Here is a 20,304-nt window from a genome sequence, read left to right as displayed (position 1 = left end):
ACCTTAGAAATTTTTGTGATTTTAATGATCAGTAACATTATTTTTAATCAATCCTCAAAACTTTATCATCAATACAACAGCTGCATTGTGCTACTGCCCACAGGAATTACCAGTGAAGTTCAGGGATATTAATGAAGAGGTGAAGAAATAAGTATGATAGGGCTGGAACGATAGCACAGCAGGTAGGGCGTTTGCCTTGCATGTGGCCAACCCGGGTTCGATTCCTCTGTCCCACTCTGAGAGTCCAGCAAGCTACTGAGAGTATCCTGCCCTCACGGCAGAGCCTGGCAAGCTTCCTGTGCCAAAAACAGTAACAAGTCTCACTTCGTGTTCCTGGAGCGAGCACTCAGGGACGAATGGAGACATACTGGTGCCCACTCGAGCAAATCGATGAACAACGGGAGGACAGTGCTACGACAGTGCTACAACAGTTGAACGTTGAAGATAACTGTGAACAACAATACAGACTGAGGAAAGAAAGACCAAAAAGAGCAGAATGACTAAAAGATGTCCCCAAAAGTCTGTAAGACTATTCCAAATTGATCCCTGTGTAGGGGGTCAGGAATGAGCCTTGAGATTGACAGGGTGTGGCCCAAAAATCAAGCAGAAGGTAAAAGCTATTTCAATACCACATAATACCTCATTCAGCACACATTTGTCATTTAAGCATCTTCTGTAAGAAACACCATGGCAGTCAACTTAAGAGAGCATTATGGTCTCTATTAACTTTCATAATGAATCTGTTCATGTTTCATGGTTCAAGCTGAAAGAACAATTCAGGCTTTCTAGGTATTCTCCAGTGTAGATTACTTAACAAGAAAATTGATAACAACTTTGGTTTTTATTTTAATATGTATCTGATTTTATAGAACATGAAATAAATATAAATGCTTGATCTCCTTAAAAAATGAAAGAAAGAAAGAAAGAAAGAAAGTCTGAAATATTTCCCTGAGCAGGTGAGAATCTGCAACCTTAAGTGTGTAGGAGAGTATTTCAGGAAAAAGAAACAAAATACAAGCTCCAGAGACAGAGAAATGCGTGGAGTTGTTCAGGAATAGAATGAAATCATTGTGCATGAAGAGAAGTGACTTAGTAGATGAGTGATAGCCACGTGGCATACAATTGTCAATAGGGACAAATGAAACTATTTCTAAAAGAATCATTATTAAATCTGCATTTTAACATCAGTGAAGAGCTGGTTAAGGTTGGTTAAGTTGGTTAAGAGTTAGTTAAGTTGGTTAAGCGTTGGTTAAGTTGGTTAAGAGTTGGTTAAGGTTAAGTTGGTTAAGAGTTGGTTAAGGTTAAGGTAAACTATCCTACTATTTTTACTATTTCTCGTTTCAGATGACTATCGGCATTTGAAATTAATGTTAAAACCTCTCTCTTAAGAAACACTCAATAGCAACAAATACAATAAATTATTAAGATACTATAATTATTTTATATGGACAAACATACTTTATTAAATAAAAATTTTCCCTGACATACATACTTTATTTTAAACAAAAATTTTAAATATGATATTTTTCTGATCTGAAGATTCTTGAAATTGTTCAAAATGGAACAAATAGTATTTGATGAATGTAATGGTTAATGCCCTAAATAATTTGTGCTTATGGCATGAAGTTTACCTAACAGGAATAAAATTGGTTTTATTTGTTGTACACTGTTAAAAACCTAAACCTAAAGAATATTTTGCCTTATCTGTAACCTTTATGAAAGCATTCTTTATTTCTTTATTCCTCAGGCTATAGACAACAGGGTTCAGCATGGGAATAATTATAGTATAGAACACAGAGGCAATTTTATCTGTGTCCATGGAATGACTGGAACTGGGCTGTAAGTACATGACAATGACAGTCCCATAAAATATGGAAACTGCGATGAGGTGAGATCCACAGGTCGAAAAGGCCTTCTGGTATCCCTCAGCTGAGTGCATCTTCAAAATGGTGATAAATATGAACAGGTAAGAAATCAATATTATAACAACAGCAAACAAGATATAAAGGCCTGACAGGAGAAGCAGCATCAGCTCACTGAAGTCTTTATTGGAGCAACTCAAATTCATGACTGCTGGGATATCACAAAAAAAGTGGTGCACCACATTGGACATGCAGAATGAAAGGGAAAAGGTGTCTCCAGTTTGAACAGCAGCTGTCAGAAAACTAAAGGCGTAAGAGCCTAGGACTAGACAAGCACACATATTTGTGGTCATGATGGTGGTGTAATGCAGGGCTTTACACACTGCTGCATAGCGGTCATAGGCCATTGCAGCCAACAGGAAATTTTCTGTACTGGCAAAGGCCGTGAAAAAGAACATCTGAGCAGCGCATGCATTGTAGGAGATGACCTTGTCTCCTGTTAGAAACCCGGCTATCACCTTGGGGGTGACTGTTGAGGAGTAACAAAAGTCCACCAGAGAGAGGTTACTGAGGAAAAAGTACATGGGGATGTGGAGGCGGGAGTCCAGCAGGATTAGCATGATCACCCCAAGGTTCCCTATCAGGGTGATGAGGTAGATGAGGGTGAACACTACAAAGAGAGGCACCTGCAGTTCCGGGGCATCAGTGATTCCTAGCAGGATGAATTCCGTCACTTCTGAGTTATTCTCCATGGATGCCATTGGAAAATCACAGAAAGCTACTCTGTAGCAAAAAGAAGCAAAGAACACATTGATGAGTAAAAATTAGTTGCACAGAAACTGATATGTGCAAGGAAGATTTTACCAGAGCAATCATTTGTTTTCTCAACTTCATTCATTTCTAAAAGTGTGAGAATTTGATCTTATCTATCTACAATCATATTTATTGTGTAAAGGAACTTTAATGGGTCTTCTTCCTAACTCTTTTTAACATGCACACACACACACACACACACACACACATACATATCGTAAAGTGAGTTGAAGTGTTAATGAGTTCTCCAGGTTTACTTTCCTGGAATGAACTCATCTTCTAATTCATACTCTTTGCATTTTTCTACCTATATTCTCATATAATTTTCATAAGCTGATTCTGGTACTTTATATATATATGTATATACACATACATACATACATTTAATACATACATTTATACAATGTGTGTATAAAAGTGTGTATAAATGTATAATACATACATTTATATAATATATATATACACACACATACATATATACATACATTGTTCCTCTCAGAGAGCCCAGCAAGCTACCGAGAGTATCCCTCCCACACAGCGGAGTCTGGCAAGATTCCTGTGGCATATTTTATATGCCAAAACCAGTAACCATAACGGGTCTTATTCCCATGACCCTGAAAGAGGCTCCAATATGGCACAGTTGGGAAGGACGAGTAAGGAGAGGCTGCTAAAATCTCAGAACTGGGACAAATGGAAACATTAACTGGCTCCCACTCAAGCAAATCGATAAACAACAGAATGATAGTGATACAGTGATTCAGTGACACTTAATCCTCTTCAAATCTATTTTAGTTCTTCTACAATTTATTTGTCAAGAACAATTGAAAAGCCGAGTAATTCATAACAAGTTAGAGAGCTATTAACCACAAAAAAAACTACTAGGGAGAGAGCTCAAGTAGCAGCATGCAAGTGTGGTACGAGCGAGGCTCTCTCATCAGTATCTAGCACCACAGAGTGGGTGTCTCCGTGATAGAGCACTGCTTCCTTTTTTTTAATTGAATCACTGTGAGATGCAGTCACAAAGCTTTAATGTTTAAGTTTCAGTCGTACAATGATAGAATACCCAGCCCTTCACCAGTGCACATTTTTCACCACTAATATCCCCGTTCCACCCCTCCTAAGCCTCTATGGAAGACAATCTCCCCAATACTTTTTCTATACTTTGGGGTATTGTGGTTTGCAATACAGATACTTAAATGCTATCATGTTTGGTCCTTTGTCTACTTTCAGAACACATCTCCCATCCTGAACTATCACCCCAACCATCATTGACAATGATTCTTTCTGTATTCCAGCTGGCTTCTCTCCCACTCACGAGACAGGCTACCAACCATGGAACAATATTCCTGGCTCTGTTTCTACTATCCTTGGGTGTCCGTCTCATATTTTGCTATTTTATATTCCACAAATGAGTGCAGTCATTCTATGTCTGTACCTCTCTTTCTGAATAATTTCACTTAGCATGATACTCTCCATGACCATCCACTTATAAGCAAATTTCATGACTTCATCTTTCCTAACAGCTGCATAGTATTCCATTGTGTAGATGTACCAAAGTTTCTTTAACCAGTCATCTGTTCTAGGGCACTTGGGTTGTTTCCAGATTCTGGCTATGTGAACAGTGCTGCAATGAACATACAGGTTCAGATGTCATTTCTACTGGGAGCACTGCTTCTATAAGCACCACAATCTCCCATCCGACCCCTGCTATAGCCCGCAGTATGATGCCTATGAAATAAAAGAACACATCTATGATTATATCCCATCCTGAATTGCTCCCAACTTTAATCTTAGCAACTTTGAATTAATTTTCATTTTAGTTAATTTACTTTAAATCACTAAGCTTAATTAACGGACAAATAAATATATGGTAGGTATGGTGGGCTAAATGAAGCATTAAAAGCCAAGAGTCAATTCTGAACAAAAGACACCAAGTGGATATAAGAGCTTTGACTCTAAGAAGATATGTGTGAGTATTAACAAGTCAGTCATGCCCAAGCTTTAGAATTAATCAGAGGGTCTAGCTCATGCTACCCCATACCACCTGAAGTACATTGGTCAGAAATTAGCTTTCATGGTTCTCATTTGCTCATTAAAAAAATAAAAGTCTATTAGACTCTATTTTAAGTGATTATTGCAAGGGTCCAAAGAAATGCACAAAAACAAAACAATAAGGGCCTTAAGCATAATTCTGATGAGTGAGTCCTAGTTACACTGGCAGCATTATGAGGATAGAACAATAGTCTCAATATTGATTTAAGGAAGACAGGTCCTCAAGTATGTGAATCATTTTTGTTTGAGAACTAGAAGATATTCAATTCTCTTTTTGTTAGTGTGTTGCTTGAAATCAATATATTTTCATGCATTGAAATAATACTTACAAATACATACTCAGGGTATAAATTTATGGCTTAAGGAGGTCGGTACTAATATGTAGTTATATTTATATGAGTCTAATGTGTCTTTCTAGTAGAAGCCTTGTGAAAGACATTATTTAGAATCCATATCTTATTACTGACTTTAAAACTATTTCACATTTACTTTAAGTTGCTTCTCAATATTGCATCCATATTAACTATATTAATATAATAAAATTAATATTGCATGACATCATTAATATAATACACTGAGTGTAAAAAATAATATCAACACAAATTGTTATTTATATGAATAATAATTGATTTCCCAAGAAGAATAATTAGTTAAGTTTTTCTTTTATACATAGATATTAGATTATAGATGATACTGAGAATGATAAAATACAGATATATTATACAGACAAATAACAGCTATAGATTATATATGTGCTGGACTCAAAAATATATGCATAGAATTAATTTACAATTAAGAAAACAAGAATTTGAGATTTTAGGTGTCTTCTTAAATACCTCACTTTGTAAAAGATAGTAAAATTACCAATCCAAGTCTAACATCTCAATATCTCTGCCTTTGATCACTGTACCATCAGCATTTCTAAATCACCAGGTAACAGAAAGGTAAAATTTTTGAAAAAGCCTAGTTGCAATTAAGTCAATATTTTGCTTATCCTTCTGTAGTTTTAAACAGCATGTCCCTCATTGCCCTGCCACAGAGGCAGGGTAGGATGGGAGGGATGGGGGTAGGAGGGATATTATCCATGGTGGTGGAAAATGGGCACTGGTGGAGGGATGGGTATTTGATCATTGTATAATCGAAACCCAAGCACAAAAAATTGTAAACCTACAACTGTACCTCATGGTGTTTCACTAATAATAATAAAAAAATAAATAAATAAAAAAGCGTGTCCCTCCTGTTTGGTAAGCCAGCCCTTTAATAGCAACATTTAGTAGGAGAACTTTACCAGACGATATCAGTGAGAGCATCACTGATCACAGGGTTGCATTCAATATGTTAAGGAAGGCATGTTTGATAAGTATCACCATACTAGGAATAAAATTATTAAGTATCATGCTAAGCGAAATGAGTCAGAAAGAGAGGGGTAGACATAAAAAGATTGCATTCATCTGGGAGACATAAAGTAACAAAATAGGAGATTAATACCCAAGAATAGCCGAGATCAGTACCAGGAAGATTACTCCATGTCTTAGAGGACAGCCGGGCATGCTAGGGGAAAGAGCAGCTCATAAAGAGAAGGGAGTACCAAATAAAGGGTGTTCGTACGATCCTCCCAGGATGGGAACTGCATGCTGAAAGTAGACTATGGACTGAACATGATTGCCACTCAATGCCTCTTTTGCAGACCACAACACCCAAAAGGAGAGATAGAACAAAAGGGAATGCCCTGCCACAGAGGCAGGGTGGGATGGGGGGGATGGGGGTGGGAGTGATACTGGGATCCATGGTGGTGGAAAATGGTCACTGGTGGAGGGACGGGTATTTGATTATTGTATAATCGAAATCCAAGCACAAAAATTTGTAAGTCTACAACTGTACCTCATGGTGTTTCACTAATAAAAATAATAAAAAAGTAAAATTGTTCTTTTCATGTTTTTATTGTCTCTCTTACTCCTAAACCTATCAGGATAGGGATTAAATGCAGAGAGGGATACCAAGACTGACTTCTGCAAACTGTTCTCTCTTCTCAACATCACCCAATCCCTGCAAGTATTTATTTTACCAGCAATCCCCAAAATGAAGAATTCCATTTAAACTGTGCAAGACTCTCCCTTAATTCAAATTTTAGATCTTTGTCAAGTTTTCATAGGGGAAAAAAGTTCTAATACTCAAATCTGAGTTTATAAATTCACATAATGTACCTGGCCCATTGCTTTCCCTGAATTGCACTGCATACTATAAGTGTATATTGATTATAAAAGCTTACCTTCCTCCTTGAAAAGAATGGGAAGACAATCTTGAAGTATAAGTATGAACTCAAAAAATCCTTCCTGGAAATAATACAAAAGTAACTCAGAAGAAAACTCTCAGGTACTGTCTAAAAGATCCCGAGTTTCCAGAAATATAAAGTGTTGGAGGAAAGATTATGAACATGATCCTGGTTTTCAATGCTAGTCTAGCCTGGACTCATTAGAAAATTATTTACATTCTTCCAATTTTAATTCCTCCATTTTTGACAGATAATTTTTTTTTTTCAAAAAAGAACACGTCCAGAGAATTGTCTCAGTGATTAGAAAATGAGAGTGGATCTATTAAGGAGCTTAACTTTTCAACATCAGTCAATTTAAATTTAATTTTAGAATAATTTCTCTGCCTAGAATTGCAGACTCACCACAAATGCTCAGCTTGAGGAAAAAACTGATGATTACTTAAAGTATTAGGATTCATTTCAGTAAGCAATAACCAAATGGGCTCTGTTAGAGTTTGGTTCTTTTAAAATGATGTATATCTGCCAAGTCATGATCAATTTTAGAGCTTAATAAATGAGAACATGGAAAAATGTGTGCAGTCTTGGAACTCTTGAGGGAACATGGCCCTTGTGAGGACAATCATTACTCTTTGTCTTATTTGCATAGAAAAGAAACAATTAAACTGTGCAGGGAAATAATGTGATCTGCTGAGTATTATAAACATACACATGTACACGTAGTTTTTCTGCATTCATTTTCTACCCCATTAAAAATTATAATGCCATTCACTCAAGAGTAGTTTTGTTTAATTTGCACTTAGTATGATTTATTTTGTTTCCATTTTATTGAGACATAGTTGACACATCACTGTATAGGTTTAAGCTATATACACGAAGGTCTGATATTTTTAGATTGTGATGACTTATCACAATAATTTTAGCTAACATCTCTCCTTTCATACAGATAAAACAGAAAGAGACAATGGAAAAAGTTATGTTTTTACTGAAAACTCTTAGGTTTTAGACTCTTAGAAACTTTGCAGTATATCATACAACAGTGTTAGCTATAATTATCACATTGCACATTGTACTTAATATTTATATGAGAACTGAAACTTTACCTTCTAATTATCCTCAGCCACACCCCTCCACTTTGAAAAAAATCACAGGTATGAGTTTTTTGCCATGAGGGTTTTTCCACATTCCTTTTACATGGAAGATCATAGGATCTCTTTCTCTGTTTGACTTATATCTCTTGCTTAACAAGATGCCCTTGAGATCCACCCATATTGTCACAAATGGAAGATTTTCTTGAGTTTTAGTTTCTCAATACTACATTATGTATATATGTGGATCTCACAACTCCTTCACCCATTTTATCCATCAATAGACATATTTATCAATGTACAAATAATGCGTTTTTTAACCTGAATTGGTTATTGCAAATAATAATATTGCTATAAACATGGGGCTGCATATATCTTTTATATTTTTAATTTGAAAAAAGTATGAGAAATGTAATAGTGGTATTATAATATTGTTTTAGATTTAATTTTTTTTGTAACTTAGATCCTGTTTTCCATTCTTTCTGTAACAATTTAAAAAATGACCAAGAGTGCACAGAGCTCCTTATCTCCACATTATTGCATCATTGAATATCTTGTCTTTTAAGTCTTTAAGTCTTTTAAGTGATGACATTTTAATCTCCAAGCCTACTCGGATTGGAGTCGAGCATTTTCCACCCAGATCCTCCAAATTCCAGTAGGCAGGGGTCACACCCACCACCTGGCCCCCTGGCGCCGTGTAATCCCATCAACGGCCAAGACTCAGAGACTATAAAATCCAGCTCCCGGAACCGCTCGGCCGCAAATGCGGCCGCGCAACATCTTATCAGGACATCTTTTTATGACATCTTATTATCTCATTCCTACTTTGGACAAACTTGCAGGCTATCGAATGTAGCCTGCCCACAGGGCAGAGTCTGGCAAACTCCCCGTGGCATACCAAATATGCCAAATACCAATAACAATGATGGGTCTCATTCTCCTAAAGAGCCTTGAATAAAATCTCAGGGCTAGGATGAAAGAGACGTTACTGGGGCCTGCTCGAGACAATCGACGAATAACAGGATGAAATGAAATGAAATGAAATGAAATGAAATGAAATGAAATGACATTTTAACAAGCACTAAGCTTTATTCTTTATCTATTTATTTATTTATTATGTATTATTTATTATCATAAGTACATTTTATTTGTGGTTTATTGCTTTACATTATCTAGTATATATAATACATTGTAGTGTCGACGATCAAGAATCAGGGACGCTGTCTCATTTGCCAAGGTGTCGAAAATCAGATGGGCTGGTCACGTAATGAGATTTAAAGACGACCGTTGGACTAGAGCTGTTACTGACTGGATTCCACGGGATGTCAAAAGACCGCGTGGCCGCCCACCTACCAGATGGTCAGACTTCTTCGTGAAGATCATGAACGATAGGTTTGAGGCCCTTCATGTTCCCGGAGCGAAGAGATACCATTGGGCTACACTAGCACGCGACAGGGACAAATGGAGACCTTACTGGCGCCCGCTCGAGCAAATCGACGACTAACGGGAAGTTAAGTGATAAGTAATAAGTGATAATACATTGGGCTGGAGTGATAGCACAGCAGTAGGGCATTTGCCTTGCACAAGGCCAACTCAGCTGACGAGAGTTCAATTCTTCTGTCCCTCTTGGAGAGCCCGGTAAGCTACCAAGAGTATCTCACCTGCACGGCAAAGCCTGGCAAGCTACCCGTGATGTATTTGATATGCCAAACACAGTAACAATAAGTCTCACAATGTAGACATTACTGGGACCGCTGGAGCAAATTGATGAACAACAGGAGGACAAGTGCTACAGTGCTATATAATACATTATACATACCTTACAAAAAATTTAACTTCCAGAAAAATTGAGTACCCATATTTGTTACATACCCTTATGCCACACACTTAACCTACCTCATTATCAACATGGTCCACTGAAACTTTTACAATTAATTCACCTCCACTGACACAACAAAATAATAGTCTCTGTATTATGCCTGAGTTTAAATAACTTTTGTGAAAAACTAAAAGACATGAGTAGAGAAAGTATAAGCTTTTCAACAAATTTGCTGCAATAGTTGTTAGTATATACACAAAGATATAGAACTAGGTGTCATCACCTGAAATTTTATAGCCCATAAGCCTATAGGCAATTATTTTAATTTTTTGTGAGTATGGGGTATATACACACAGTGGAATACTACACAGCTGTAAGGAATGATAAAATCATTCAATTTGAGGCAACATGAATGATCCCAGAAGACATCATATTAAATAAATTAAGTCAAAAAAGACGGATAAAAACAGGATGAGATCACTTATATGTAGCACTTAGAATAACTGGATGAGGGAATACAATGATTTAAAGGGGTATGTCCTGATTAATCTTGGCCCCAGAGTATAAGGAGAAGAAGGAATGAAATAGACTTAAGGGGATAGAGTAAAGAGACAGATGAGAAGCAACGGGGCAGAGGGTGAGGTAGGAGTCAAGAGGATTCAGCTACATCAGTGGTGTTAAGAAATGGTAGAGCTAAATATCCAAATAGCAATGAAATCAGACCCAAATTTTAACAACTGAATTTGAAAAGGTGCCTGTCAAGAGCTGGAGATATAGTACAGGGGGTAAGATACTTGCCTTGCATGTGGCAGACAGAAATTTGATCCCTGGCAACGATCAATGATCCCCCTGGGCACCACTAGGATGATTCCTGAGTGCAGCACAAGGAGTAACCCCTGAGCATCAGCAGGTGTGATCAAAACAAAAACAAACAAAACAAACCCCAAGGGTGCCTATCAAGGGGACAGGCTAGTTGTGGGCAGAGGACATGGGAGGGAATCTGGGAACATTGATGGACGAAGTTGGCTCTTGTGGTAGGACTGGTGCTAGAACATTGTATGTCCAAAACCCAACTATGAGTAACTTTGTAAATCGCAGTGCTTTGATAAAAAAAAATTTTTAAAAAGGAAAAGAAAGGGGATATGGTGCTGCCAACAGGTCAACCTGCAGGGGTGGGTGTCTCTGGACCACGGCTGTTGGGGCGAGTGCATCAGCAGCCTGACGGTGCCTTCGGGCTTCCTGACACCCCAAAATTGCCACTATGCCTTTGGTCGGATCCCAACAACTTGGGTCCAAGTTTACCAAGAAATTTTTTTCATTTCATTTCATCATCCTGTTATTCGTCGATTGCCTCGAGCAGGCCCCAGTAACGTCTCTTTCATCCTAGCCCTGAGATTATATTCAAGGCTCTTTAGGAGAATGAGACCCATCATTGTTACTGGTATTTGGCATATTTGGTATGCCACGGGGAGTTTGCCAGACTCTGCCCTGTGGGCAGGTTACATTCGATAGCCTGCAAGTTTGTCCAAAGTAGGAATAAGACAATAAGATGTCATAAAAAAAAAAAAAGTTCTGTTAAGATGTCGCGCGGCCGCAAATGCGGCCGCGCGGTTCCGGGATCTGGATTTTATAGTCTCTGAGTCTTGGCCGCTGATGGGATTACACGGCGCCAGGGGGCCAGGTGGTGGGTGTGACCCCCGCCTACTGGAATTTGGAGGATCTGGGTGGAAGAAGCTCGACTCCAATTCGAGTAGGCTTGGAGGTCTCGGCCCCGGAACCCGCGTGGCTTTGTCCCTCTGCCAGTACCTTCACGTATGCGGAGAGTGGTCTCAGCATGGTGGTGGCTGGTCCTGGAGGTCTTCGGCTGCCGGAGCCCTGGTCGGGGCGGGGAGGAAAGCTCAACCCGTTCCCCTCCAAGGGGCTCCGGGAAGGAACACCCAGGCGCGGGGGCAGAGACTGCACTTTTCTCGTCCGGGATCTGGATTTTATAGTCTCTGAGTCTTGGCCGCTGATGGGATTACACGGCGCCAGGGGGCCAGGTGGTGGGTGTGACCCCCGCCTACTGGAATTTGGAGGATCTGGGTGGAAGAAGCTCGACTCCAATTCGAGTAGGCTTGGAGGTCTCGGCCCCGGAACCCGCGTGGCTTTGTCCCTCTGCCAGTACCTTCACGTATGCGGAGAGTGGTCTCAGCATGGTGGTGGCTGGTCCTGGAGGTCTTCGGCTGCCGGAGCCCTGGTCGGGGCGGGGAGGAAAGCTCAACCCGCTCCCCTCCAAGGGGCTCCGGGAAGGAACACCCAGGCGCGGGGGCAGAGACTGCACTTTTCTCGTCCGGGATCTGGATTTTATAGTCTCTGAGTCTTGGCCGCTGATGGGATTACACGGCGCCAGGGGGCCAGGTGGTGGGTGTGACCCCCGCCTACTGGAATTTGGAGGATCTGGGTGGAAGAAGCTCGACTCCAATTCGAGTAGGCTTGGAGGTCTCGGCCCCGGAACCCGCGTGGCTTTGTCCCTCTGCCAGTACCTTCACGTATGCGGAGAGTGGTCTCAGCATGGTGGTGGCTGGTCCTGGAGGTCTTCGGCTGCCGGAGCCCTGGTCGGGGCGGGGAGGAAAGCTCAACCCGCTCCCCTCCAAGGGGCTCCGGGAAGGAACACCCAGGCGCGGGGGCAGAGACTGCACGAGAAAAGTGCAGTCTCTACCAAGAAATTAAACAGCCAAAAGTTAGGTATGTGGAAGACATACCCACAAACCACCTCCAGCTCAGCTATCCAAGTTCTTTATTGGCCTTATTTCAGAGACCCATACATAAATCTCAAAAGAGATCAAAAGCCACAGTTAATCTTGTACCTGCTCATGACTGAACAGACAGGGGTAAATCAGAGGGGGACATGTTGGCCTGTGCCTGCCCAAGCAGAGTCCCCAGCAGCTGCATTCTTCTACAATCCAAAATCTCCTCCATACCACTGGCCTGTCTCTGCAGTCTCAGGACAGACCTCACCAAGACATAATCTACTAAAGATTCAGATATGAAGCATTTGTGACTGAAATCTCCAGGCTTTCACAGAGTTGGGGTGGGTTACCTTCACCCCCCTACTTCCCAATACACATGAAAGCACTGGTAGTCACCCTTAAAACCAATTCTAGTGCCACCCTGTGAACTCTATTACTGGCCTTGCTTCAGAGACCCATAAATAAATCTCGAAAGAGATCAAAAGCCAGGGACACTGCATCAAGTCCTGGAAGATACCACAGCACCACAGAGCTGGAGATCTCTCTGGGACCCATACCAAGCCAATTTCACTGGCACACCCCAGATGGAGTAGGTACACTCTCCCCTCCTACTCCAGATGGAATCCTGGCGACCAAGAGCTTCCACAATCAAGGCCCAGGTATGTGGGTTCCAGAACTAAATCTCCATGCAGCATGGTGGTAGAGGTGCTGGGCTCTCCCTCCCCAGCTTCTGGCCCACTTGTCGGCCCAGCTGTCACACCCACAATGTACCTCCGGGCGCCATCTTAGAGCACCAACATCCCTGGTCCAGAGATACCCAATTGAATTCCAAAATGGGTTAATGCCCCACAGAAATGTCTCTGGAGCCCAACCACTATAATTTAGGATTCCAGGACCTCAAGGCTGCAGCACCCATGATTTTCAAAATGAGCAATGGACAATAAATGATCTAACATCTGACCTTGGTATCTGCACCTTGAATGATGATGAGAAAATTCGAGCAAAACATAATGCCCCAAAGCAGAGAGAGAATATTGGGAAAACTGCCTGCGATGGAGGCAGGGTGAAGACTTTGATGTGTGTGTGTGTGTGTGTGTGTGGGAAGGGATATACTGGGTACACTGGTGGTGGAAAGTGTGTACTGGTGGAGGGATGGGTGTTCAATCATTGTACAGCTGAATCTCAAACACGACAGTTTTGTAACTGTATCTCACGGTGATTCAAAAAAAGTAATGTGGAGTTCATGCCCAATTCAATCAGCTTACTCAATGGCTCAATAAATAGCAGTACTCCTACATTTAAAGAAAAAGAGAAAAGAAAAAAGAAAAAGATGTTACAGACTTGGAAAGAAATGGTGCAATTCCAAAACTGAATGCTTTGGGGGAAGGAGAATAATGCAGCAGATAGGGTGCTTGCCTTGCACAACTGACCTGGGTTCGATCTCTGGCATCCCATATCCTCTGGTATCCCATATGCTCTCCCCTCAGTGCCCCCACCTTCGCCCTCGTATTGCAAACCATAATACCCAAAAGGAGAGAGAGAGAGAGAGAGAGAGAGAGAGAGAGAGAAATAGAAGAAAAGTGCCTGCCATAGAGGCAGGCTGGGTGGAGGAGTGGAAGAGTAATGGGAGGGAAAACTGGGGACACTGGTGCTGGAAAATGCACACTGGTGGAGGGATGGGTGTTGGAATACTGTATGACTGAAAACTAATCATGAACAGTTTTGTAAGGATCTACCTCACAGTGATTCAATAAAAAAATATTTTTTTTAAATCTAAGTGTTCTACAAATGATGTCTCAACTTTACTAGTAGAATGGAGGAATAAATGAGTTTCCCTAAATTAAACATTCTGGAGTTTCTGGAGGGTGCAACTGCATTTACGGCAGTGCACACCTCCAAATTTTACAATATTGACGTTCCCGTTCCCGTAGGAACACACGACATTAGATGGGAAAGCAATATAGAAACCAAATAAGCTCATTATACAAAAAAAACATTAACACAGAAGGCTCAACGAGTAATGAATAGCTTAATAATCCCTCAAAGACTTAACAAGCCCATGGTGAGACAGAGGATTTTTCACAAGTTTTCTTTTATTGAAGTATTTTAAAAATAATTTTATTAGTCATTAGTTGTAGCAAGCAATATGAAATAAAATTGTTGTGCCTGATATGGGGCCAGGCTTGAGGGATGGTTTGGAAAATGTGGATGCTGATGGAAGGAAGGTCACATTGGTAGTGAGATCGTGTTGGAATATTTAATGCCTGTAACAAATATATCATGAACAACTTTGTGAATCGCAGTGTTTAAATAAAGGGGAGGAATAAAACAAAAACAAAATTAAGTCAAATAAACAGTAAGTGTGAATTAGAGCTAAGCATTTAAAATTGTATAGTTGAAGCAGAGACAATAAAGAAGTGAACAAAATAGCTCTTTTATATCTATTGTATATAATGCTTAATTCATAAATACTATGAAAAATTCACAGTGGAAGGACAATGTTGGTGATAATTAGAATGACTAATTTACAGACGTGGTGGGGAAAGAAAATACTGATAAAGTAACATTAAAGATCTTATGTAAGAAGCATCTTACTCAGGCAGGAGTGAGAAAGAATAAATGCGCTAAAGCAGAAATTTGTTTGGATGGAGCTGTTACAATTTGAAGGCATTAGAAAGAAAACCAGCATCAATAAAGTGAGCCTCGGGGCTGGATCGATAGTGCAAGGCAAAGGGCCTTTGCCTTGCACACAACTGACCTGAGTTCGATACCCAGCATCTCATATGATCCCCCAGCATTGCCAGAAGTAATTCCTGAGTGCAAAGCCAGGAGTAACCCATGAGCATTGCCGGGTGTGACTAAAAAGCAAAAATAAATAAATAAGTAAATAAATAAAGCGGGCCTCAAGTATGAAGACATGACAAATGATCATTAAAATTATAGGAAATAGAAGTAAAATTTTCATATTAGCCTTCGATGGGCTGGAGAGATGGCACAGTACGTATGGTGCCTTTTTTGTGTGTCTGTTCAAAATATGATAATAATCTCTGAAGAAATTTAAAAATAATTTATCCTTTTTCCATTTTATATTCACTCTTTAAGTGTAAGATAGGCATGTTGATTTTTTTTGAATGTTGGTTCTTTAGGGCGTTTGCCTTGCATGCAGCCCACATGGCCGACCCGAGTTCGATTCCTCCGCCCCTCTCGAGAGCCCGGCAAGCTACTGAGAGTATCTCGCCTGCACGGCAGAGCCTGGCAAGCTCCCCGTGACGTATTCGATATGCCAAACACTGTAACAACAAAGTCCCCAATGGAGACGTTACTGGGCCCGCTCGAGCAAATCGACGAACAACGGGAGGGCCTTTTTTTTTTTAGGGTCCACACCCAACAGAGCTCAAGGATTACTACTAACCCTGCAGCAAGAGGGAGAGAGAAAGAAAGGGAGATGAAGAGAAACACAGAGAGAGAGAGAAAGAGAGATGGAGACACACAGAGAGAGAAAGAGAGAGAAAAAGAGATATAGAGAGAGAAAGAGAGAGAGAGAGAAGAAAAGAGTCTGTTATAGAGGCAGGCTGGGAGCAGGGCGGTAGCAGGAGAGATACAGGGAATACTGGTGGTGGAAAATGCAGACTGGTCAAGGGATGGGTGTTGGAACATTGTATGACTGAAACCCAATTGTGAAATCTTGTAACTATCTCACAGTGATTCAATTTTTAAAAAGTGTACACCAATCAATTAGCATATATAATTATCAAACAGTAAATAGTATGCATCTTTTTATCCTAAAATTAGGACCCAGAATGGTATTGAAATAAATAAGGAGATAGATACAAGGAAAGTCATATGCATAAATTTAAATTCTTAAGTCAAAATTAACTATTTTTATTATCATCATTTATTCTAGCAAATTTCTACTACTATATTTTATTTTCTCACAAGACACATGCACATCCATTGACTCACTTATACCCCTGTTCCATATGTATTTTCATTGACATGTTTTTTTAAAGCATGTAGTAGGAAATAATAAAACTATATTTGATAAGATCATTGATAAGAAAATGCCAAGATACCACGGCCAATTTGTTTAGGTATTTTATTTTAGGATATATATTTTCCCCTATTTTTCAGTACAAGAGAATTTTGACTAGATACAATATTATTACAAGTGCTGAATTACACTCTGGCTTTAATAAAATCAAGTTAAGGACCAGAAAAATAATATTGTAGACAGGGCACTTGCCTTACATATGGGCCCTCCAGTTGCAATCTCTTGCACTCCTTGAGGCTGACCAGGAGTGATCCTTGAATACAGAGCCTGGAGCAATCCCTGAACATCACTGGATATGGCCCCCAAAATTAAATAATAAAAGTAAAACTAGGTTTAGTGTATTAATATTAAGGTCTTAATCTTAATTTAAGATCATAACCCTAAGGATGCCTTTGCCACTAAAACAATCTTCATAAATGCACTCTTGACCTCCTTGTTCCTCAGACTGTAGACTATAGGGTTCAGCATGGGGATGATCATGGTGTAGAACACAGACGCCATTTTGTCTGTGTCCATGGAATGGCTGGAGCTAGGCTGTAAGTACATGAAGATAATTGTCCCATAGAAGATAGAAACTGCAACAAAGTGGGAGGCACAGGTGGAGAGCGCCTTCTGATACCCTGCAGAGGAGCGCATCTTTAGGATGGTGATGAATATGAATGTGTAGGATGTCAAGATAACCAGGAGAGCAAAGAAGATGTTGAAGCTCACCACAGAAACAAGCACCAGCTCACTAACATGTCTGTCAGAGCAAGAGAGAACCATGACTGCTGGAATATCACAAAAGAAGTGGTGGACCACGTTGGACCCACAGAAAGAGAGGCTGAATGTGTCTCCAATGTGGATAGAGGCATTCAGAAAACCACAGATATAGGAGCCTGTTGCAAGACACGCACAAACACACGTTGTCATGGTGGTGGTGTAATGCAGGGGTCTGCACACTGCTGCGTAGCGGTCATAGGCCATTGAGGCCAAGAGGTAGTTTTCCACAGTGGCGAATGCTACAAAAAAGAACATTTGTGCAGCACATGCATTGTAGGAGATGACTTTGTCTCTGATAAGAAATCCAGACATGACAGAGGGAGTGACAGCTGTGGAGTAAAAAAAGTCCACCAGAGAAAGGTTGCTGAGGAAAAAGTACATGGGAGTATAGAGACGAGAGTCCAACAGAATCAACATGATCATCCCCAAGTTTCCAGTCAGAGTGATGAGGTAGATGAGGGTGAACATGATAAAGAGAGGAACCTGCAGTTCTGGAGCATCTGTTAGTCCAAGCAGGAGGAATTCTGTCACTTCTGTGCTGTTCTTCATCAGTGTTGAGTGACACAAAATTCTCTGAGGCTGTGGGAGAAAAGAAATGGAGGTAGAAAAAAATTCTAAAAATTAAATTGAATATTGTATACATAGTATTTCTCTATTGTTGCAGTAAATTATCTTTCAAGATTCTGAAGATAAAACATCAAGTCTTATGTTTAATAACATATAGATTAACAGATACTGAATCTGAAAATTCAACCTGAATCACTTCATTACTTCTTCAACTTTTAAATGTTAAAGTTTGTAAATTGACAACTGACTTGATCATACTTGCCTATTCAGTATATCTGCCAATTCAATGTTTCCAATCCAGCTAAAAATATAGAATACTGCTTATTTACCAAAGGCTGTACAATACATTTTATGTTCTCTTCATATTCAATCAGGAATATTACTTTTTATTCTAATGTAGTATTCTTTAATGTATTTTCATTCGGTTTTGTTTGCTTTTTAGTTAATATCATTGAATTATTGAAGATAATCTTTGAAGTCAATATCGTGATATGTTCTATTTTCCTCACTGTAATTTATGTATTTGAATTTAATAATGTTTTGCTTATTTTGAGTTAATTTTTATTTTAGGTATTTATATATAAGTAATTTTTCCTTGGCAGTTCATGCTTTCAATTAGTCACTCTGAATCCATACTGAGTAGTGGCATCTAAGAACAATGATCTTAAATTAAATAAACTAATGGCTTAAATGATTTTTATTTCTACTTGCATTTAGTTATTATCTCCACTGGTCTTGTATCAACGATTGAAATCTTGCAGTGAAGCAGGTAAGAGATATACATGGAGTGGATGTGGTAGGGTAAATGGTATCCCCAGATGAAATTGGACATATAAACTCTTGTAGCACAGAGTTAATCTGAGAAGTTGAATCATTTGCTACACAGAGCTTGAGCTCTGGAATAAAGAACCCATCAGTCCCAGTACTTGTTACCTATCAATCATTGGTCATTTTTAACTCTTTTGAATGTTACTTTCCCATCCTCATTATGAAGTGAATTGAGACCTACTTTATAATATTATTTTGAGAATGTTAGGATAGTAGTCAATAAAACACAATATGTTTGACATATTCTGGTAAGGGGTAGCAATAATATTAGGATAGAATGATGTCTATAATACAACCTGCAGAGCTTCAAATGTGCGTCAATTTAGAAGTCCTGAAGTCTTCCTCTCCAATGTGCCTTTGCTTATAGAGTGCCACTGGAATCTTCTGTGATTTTCTATTGAATTTTCTATGATTTTCTCCATTCTCTCAACTCTAATTTTTTTTTTTTGCATTAAAGTCATGTCATAGTGGAATCACAAAGATCAAGGGTATAAAATTCCCTATTTGTGTGGTGTTTTTAGTCTGTAGATCTGTTTGGGGGATGAACACAATGTATCAAAATATTTTATTTGGATCTATTGTGTTGAAAAAATACTTTAAATATTTTTAGTTAAGTGTAAAACCTTTGACATCTATATACCTTTCTAGCTTCCTTCATTTTCTTCCTAAAACTTTTACAACTTTGCTTTAGAAGTCTTTCCCAAATAACATTACCTGAAAAAGACTTTTTGCATATGCTATATTCTCAGACCAATAAAAGGGCTTTATTTACAAATGTGCATGTATAAAATAGATAATATTATAATTCCTACTTGACCATTAATAGAACTGAGAATTTGAGAATTTATGAGATGTTGTAAAAAATCACAGCTTGTATAAAAGTAAAACTGATTTTAAATCTTATCAAATGTCTGTAATTTTAGTCAGCCACAGTCAACATACAGGGAGATGATAATAATTATATGTATGTATGTACATGTATGTGTATATATATATATATATGCAGATTATAGAAAATTTTTGAAATGAAATTTGGATATGTTCATCAACATTAGAATGGCTCAGTAGCTTAAATATCATTTCATACCTCTGCTTTATTCCTTTTGTTTTTTGTTTGTTTTACTTTTAATACAGTATAGAATTTATAGAACAAAAAGCAATTGCCACTTTATCAGTAATAGGATTATCTATTTAATTTTGTTGTTCATTTCATTAGAAACCATTACATTTAGTAAGTTCCAGTAAACTTCTTTATAAAAATACACTGAAGGTATTTATTATTTCTTTTTTAATTAAATTATATAAGGCTGACCCATAGGTTTTTACATTAATTATAATATTGAAAAAATTATAAATATATACATATCTATTAAAATAAGTGTATAATTTACCTGGAAGTACCTCAAAGCTGGAAGAATGTAATAACCAATTCAAAATGCTGAGTTTGAATTTAGAATTACATCT

General features: G+C 38.9%; 2 protein-coding genes across 2 annotated transcripts; both read right to left on the bottom strand.

The window, feature by feature from the left end:
- Window positions 1-1,669: 1,669 nt before the first annotated feature.
- LOC130043721 (olfactory receptor 5B17-like) lies at window positions 1,670-2,623 on the bottom strand. The gene has a single exon (XM_056136140.1). The coding sequence runs from the start codon at window positions 2,621-2,623 to the stop codon at window positions 1,670-1,672; it is 954 nt and encodes a 317-aa protein (XP_055992115.1).
- A 14,432-nt stretch (window positions 2,624-17,055) lies between these two features.
- Window positions 17,056-20,304, bottom strand: LOC130043625 (olfactory receptor 5B3-like). The gene is made up of 2 exons (XM_056136052.1): window positions 20,232-20,304; window positions 17,056-18,024 (listed from the first exon to the last, which is right to left on the bottom strand). The coding sequence occupies exon 2, from the start codon at window positions 17,992-17,994 to the stop codon at window positions 17,056-17,058; it is 939 nt and encodes a 312-aa protein (XP_055992027.1). The 5' UTR covers window positions 17,995-18,024; window positions 20,232-20,304.

This window comes from Sorex fumeus, unplaced genomic scaffold (assembly GCF_029834395.1).
Source record: "Sorex fumeus unplaced genomic scaffold, SorFum_2.1 ptg000007l, whole genome shotgun sequence".
In the NCBI taxonomy this organism is placed as follows: Eukaryota; Metazoa; Chordata; class Mammalia; order Eulipotyphla; family Soricidae; genus Sorex; species Sorex fumeus.
Note: the sequence above shows the minus strand (reverse complement) of the source record. Positions and strands in the feature narration are given on the sequence as shown.

Bases quoted from the DNA above. Each gene is read 5' to 3' on its own strand.
- LOC130043625 (XM_056136052.1), bottom strand. From the start codon at position 17,994: ATGAAGAACAGCACAGAAGTGACAGAATTCCTCCTGCTTGGACTAACA.
- LOC130043721 (XM_056136140.1), bottom strand. From the start codon at position 2,623: ATGGCATCCATGGAGAATAACTCAGAAGTGACGGAATTCATCCTGCTA.